Source organism: Medicago sativa, chromosome 8, assembly GCF_051527215.1.
Source record: "Medicago sativa cultivar Bolivia chromosome 8, Bolivia_mono, whole genome shotgun sequence".
Lineage (NCBI taxonomy): Eukaryota > Viridiplantae > Streptophyta > Magnoliopsida > Fabales > Fabaceae > Medicago > Medicago sativa.
The window spans coordinates 23996247-24000741 of NC_140756.1; the positions used below are offsets into that span (position 1 = coordinate 23996247).

Below are 4495 nucleotides of genomic sequence, written 5' to 3' on the forward strand. Positions count from 1 at the left end.
CAAGTTCGAAAGATGTGGTGGCAAACCAACTCTATAAGCCACTGTGCCAATTCTCTCAGATATTTGATAAGGACCAATAAACTTCGGAGTCAACTTCTTGGACTTCAATGCACGACCCACACCGGTCATAGGAGTGACTCTCAAGAACACATGGTCACCCTCTTGAAACTCAAGGTCCTTCCTACGCTTGTCATGATAGCTCTTCTGTCGACTCTGCGACGCTTTCATATGCTCTCTTATCATCTTGACCTTTTCCGTAGTCTGCTGAACTATTTCAGGCCCCAACACAATACTTTCACCCGACTCAAACCAACATAAAGGAGTCCTACACCTTCGACCATATAAAGCTTCGAAAGGTGCCATACTAATACTCGAGTGGTAACTATTGTTGTACGTGAACTCTATCAATGGTAGGTGACTGTCCCAAGCTCCACCTTGCTCAAGTACACACACCCTCAACAAGTCTTCTAATGATTGAATCGTTCTTTCTGACTGACCATCTGTTTGCGGATGATACGCTGAACTCAACTTCAACTGAGAGCCCAAAGCTTCTTGCAAGCTCTTCCAAAATCTCGAAGTGAACCTTGGATCCCTATCCGACACAATACTCGATGGAACACCATGCAACTTCACAATATTATGAATATAGATCTCCGCCAACTGAGTTACTGAATAGGTGATATTAATCGGAATGAAGTGTGCCGACTTCGTCAATCTATCGACAATAACCCAAATGGCATCATGCCCTCTTTGCGTGTTTGGTAAACTCGTCATAAGGTCCATGGAGATGCTATCCCATTTCCATTCCGGCACATCTAATGGTGTCAACAAACCAGCAGGCTTCTGATGTTCAACTTTCGATTTCTGACAAGTCAAACATGCATAAACAAATTGTGCGACATCACGCTTCAATCCAGACCACCAAAACAGTTTCTTCAAGTCATGATACATCTTTGTAGCTCCCGGATGGATACTCAAGCTACTTCTGTGACTCTCTTCTAAAATCAACTTTTTCAATTCATCGTTATCAGGGATACAAATCCTGCCTCGGAATCTCAACACTCCTTGATCATCAACCTGAAAATCACCATCTGCATTCTGATTACTAGCAACCATCAAGTCTACAAATTTCACATCAACCTCCTGGGCTTCTTTGATACTCTTCAAGAAATCATTATTAATTTTCAACATACCCAACTGCACACTCTGAGGTGCCAATTCACAAACAAGGCTTAAGTCTCTAAACTGTTCCAGCAATTCAAATTCTTTCACCATCATAGCCGACATGTGCAATGTTTTCCTACTCAAGGCATCTGCAACCACATTGGCTTTACCTGGATGATAATTCAAGCCAAAATCATAATCTTTTAACAACTCAAGCCACCTTCTCTGCCTCATATTCAACTCTTTTTGATCAAATAAATATTTCAGACTCTTATGATCACTAAACACTTCAAATCTGGAACCGTACAAATAGTGTCTCCAAATTTTCAACACAAAAACCACAACAGCCAACTCTAAATCATGTGTAGGATAATTCTTCTCATGTATTCTCAATTGTCTTGAAGCATAAGCCACTACCTTGCCATCTTGCATAAGCACACCACCTAAGCCTAACTTGGACGCATCACAATATACAACAAAAGGTTTATCCGGCTCTGGTAAAATCAAAATTGGAGCCGTCGTCAATCTTCGCTTCAACTCATTGAAATTATTCTCACACTGAGCATCCCACACAAAACCTTTACCTTTACAGGTCAACTGAGTCAATGGAAGTGCCAACTTCGAAAATCCTTCGATAAATCTTCTGTAATAACCAGCCAAACCAAGAAAACTTCTGATCTCCGTAACTGACTTAGGAGTCTCCCATTGCGATACCGCTTCTACTTTCGACGGGTCAACTGCAATACCACTACCAGAAATAATATGGCCAAGAAAACTTACTTCACTTAACCAGAACTCGCACTTTGATAGTTTTGCATACAATTTCTTTTCTTTCAGCACCTGTAAAACAATCTTCAAATGTTCTGCATGCTCTTCTTCAGTCTTAGAATAAATCAAAATATCGTCAATAAACACAACAACAAATTTATCTAGAAAAGCATGAAAAATTCTGTTCATATACTCCATGAACACTCCAGGCGCATTAGTAACACCGAAAGGCATCACTTTATATTCATAGTGTCCATACCGTGTCCTAAATGCCGTCTTTTGCATATCTTCATCCTTCACCTTAATCTGATGGTAACCTGACCTCAAATCAATTTTACTAAACACACGTGCACCCACTAATTGATCCATCAAGTCATCAATTCTCGGAAGTGGATACCTATTCTTTATCGTCACTTTATTCAACTGACGGTAATCTATGCACAATCTCATGCTACCATCCTTCTTCTTCACCAACAATACCCGCGCTCCCCAAGGTGAGACACTCGGTCTTACAAACTTCTTATCAAGCAATTCTTCCAACTGCTTCTTCAATTCTACCAACTCGGAGGCTGACATACGGTAAGGAGCCATCGACACAGGCTTCGTACCCGGCACAAGATCGATCGAAAATTCAACCTCCCTTTCTGGTGGCACATCTGGAATCTCATCAGGGAAAACTTCAGGAAATTCATTCACAACGGGCAATTTATCAATTATCGACTGGTTCTCTACAGACAGATACGCCATCAAGGAAAACATCAAGTCTCCATCATGTTCTAACTGCTTCAGTTGCTTGGTAGATAAAAATTCTGCTCCACCCACTTCTTCAGCAGAAGAAAAGTACACCGTCTTCCTAAAACAATTAATATGCACATGGTTGTATTCCAACCAGTTCATACCAAGAATCACATCCATACCCGTCAACGGCAAACATACCATATCAACTTCAAAATCCCTACCATACATGGATATAGGACAACTCTGACAAACGAGAGAAGTGATTACTGAACCCTTAGCTGGAGTTTCAACAACCATTTCCACAGGCATACTTGACATAACTAGACCCAACTTATTTGCACAATCAACAGCAATGAAACAATGTGTAGCACCAGTATCAATAATAGCAATTAAAGGAGTACCATTAAAGAAACAAGTACCTCTGATAAGTCGATCTTCATTAGCCGTTTGTGTACCGGCCAATGCAAACACTTTTCCACTAGTCTGAGTCTTCTTAGGATTCTTGCACTGAGAACTAATGTGACCCTCTTCACCACAATTGAAACAAACCATGTCACCGCGCTTGCACTCAGCCATCATATGTCCTTTCTTGCCACAACGATGACACTTCTTCTCATCCTGTTGAGTACATGCATTACTCTTGTGGCCTTTCTCACCACACTTGTAACAAACTATCTCAGCTTGAACATTTCTTCCTTTGGGTCTCCTTTCCTCAGGCATCCTCTGTTTGCCCTTGTCAGCAGGGGCACTGTAAGGCTTCGGACGACTCTGCTGTCCCTTACCCCTACGGTCACTCATCACCTTGTAGTGAGCTTTGGTATCATCTTCATAGATTCTGCATCTGCTCACCAAAGCAGAAAAGTCACGGATCTGCTGATAACCAATGGCTCGCTTAATATCAGCACGCAAACCATTCTCAAACTTTATGCACTTAGAAAATTCAGCATTGTCTCCAGTATAGTGTGGATAGAACTGAGCCAGCTCCACAAACTTGGTTGCATACTCTGTCACCGACATGTTTCCTTGCTTCAGCTCAAGGAACTCAATCTCTTTTCTTCCGCGAACATCCTCAGGGAAATATCTGTTTAGGAACTCTCTCCTAAACACGGCCCAAGTCACAGCTGCATCACCTTGCTCTAATTCAGGTAAGAGACTCACCCACCAGTCATCAGCTTCCTCAGCTAGCATGTGCGTACCAAAACGCACCTTCTGGTCATCAGTGCATTGCATAACCCTGAAAACTCTTTCAACCTCTTTGAGCCATGTCTGTGCTCCGTCAGGGTCGTACCTTCCTTTGAAAGTAGGAGGATGATTCCTCAGAAAGGCCTCCAACATTCTTACATCAGCATTAACACCAGCACCAGCATTCTGTTGTTGTCCTATAGCTTGGGCCACAGCTTCCAATGCAGCAGCCACCGCAGCATCGTTTCTTCCAGCCATTCTATTTCTCTTGTAACAGATAATATTCGCAGCCTCCAGCGCTCTAATCTACATAACAACAAAAATCAGCACAACTGAGACAATATAAATTGTCAAACAACTCTACATGGCTCGACACGACTCTACTAATTGGCCGGACGGACCGACCTGCTCTGATACCAATTGTAACACCCCGTTCTTCCAACAGCGTAATATTAGTTAATTTAATCAGAGTAACCACACAACGGAGTGTCACACTGCTAATCAAAATTTCATAAATAGGAAATATCTATTTATTTAAATACCAACATTTAAATTATCTTACAAACTGCAGCGGAATAATTCTTTAAAATATAAATTTAACCAAATTCAACATCAATAAAAATCTTGGCACAAAGGCCACAAC

The 4495-nt window shown here is 41.5% G+C and overlaps 1 protein-coding gene across 1 annotated transcript; it reads right to left on the reverse strand.

The window, feature by feature from the left end:
* Positions 1-1883: 1883 nt before the first annotated feature.
* LOC146897850 (uncharacterized) lies at positions 1884-4143 on the reverse strand. The gene is made up of 2 exons (XM_085736477.1): positions 2413-4143; positions 1884-1901 (listed from the first exon to the last, which is right to left on the reverse strand). Exons 1-2 carry the CDS (start codon positions 4108-4110, stop codon positions 1884-1886), a joined length of 1716 nt encoding a protein of 571 aa, XP_085592603.1. The 5' UTR covers positions 4111-4143.
* Between the last annotated feature and the right edge of the window lie 352 nt (positions 4144-4495).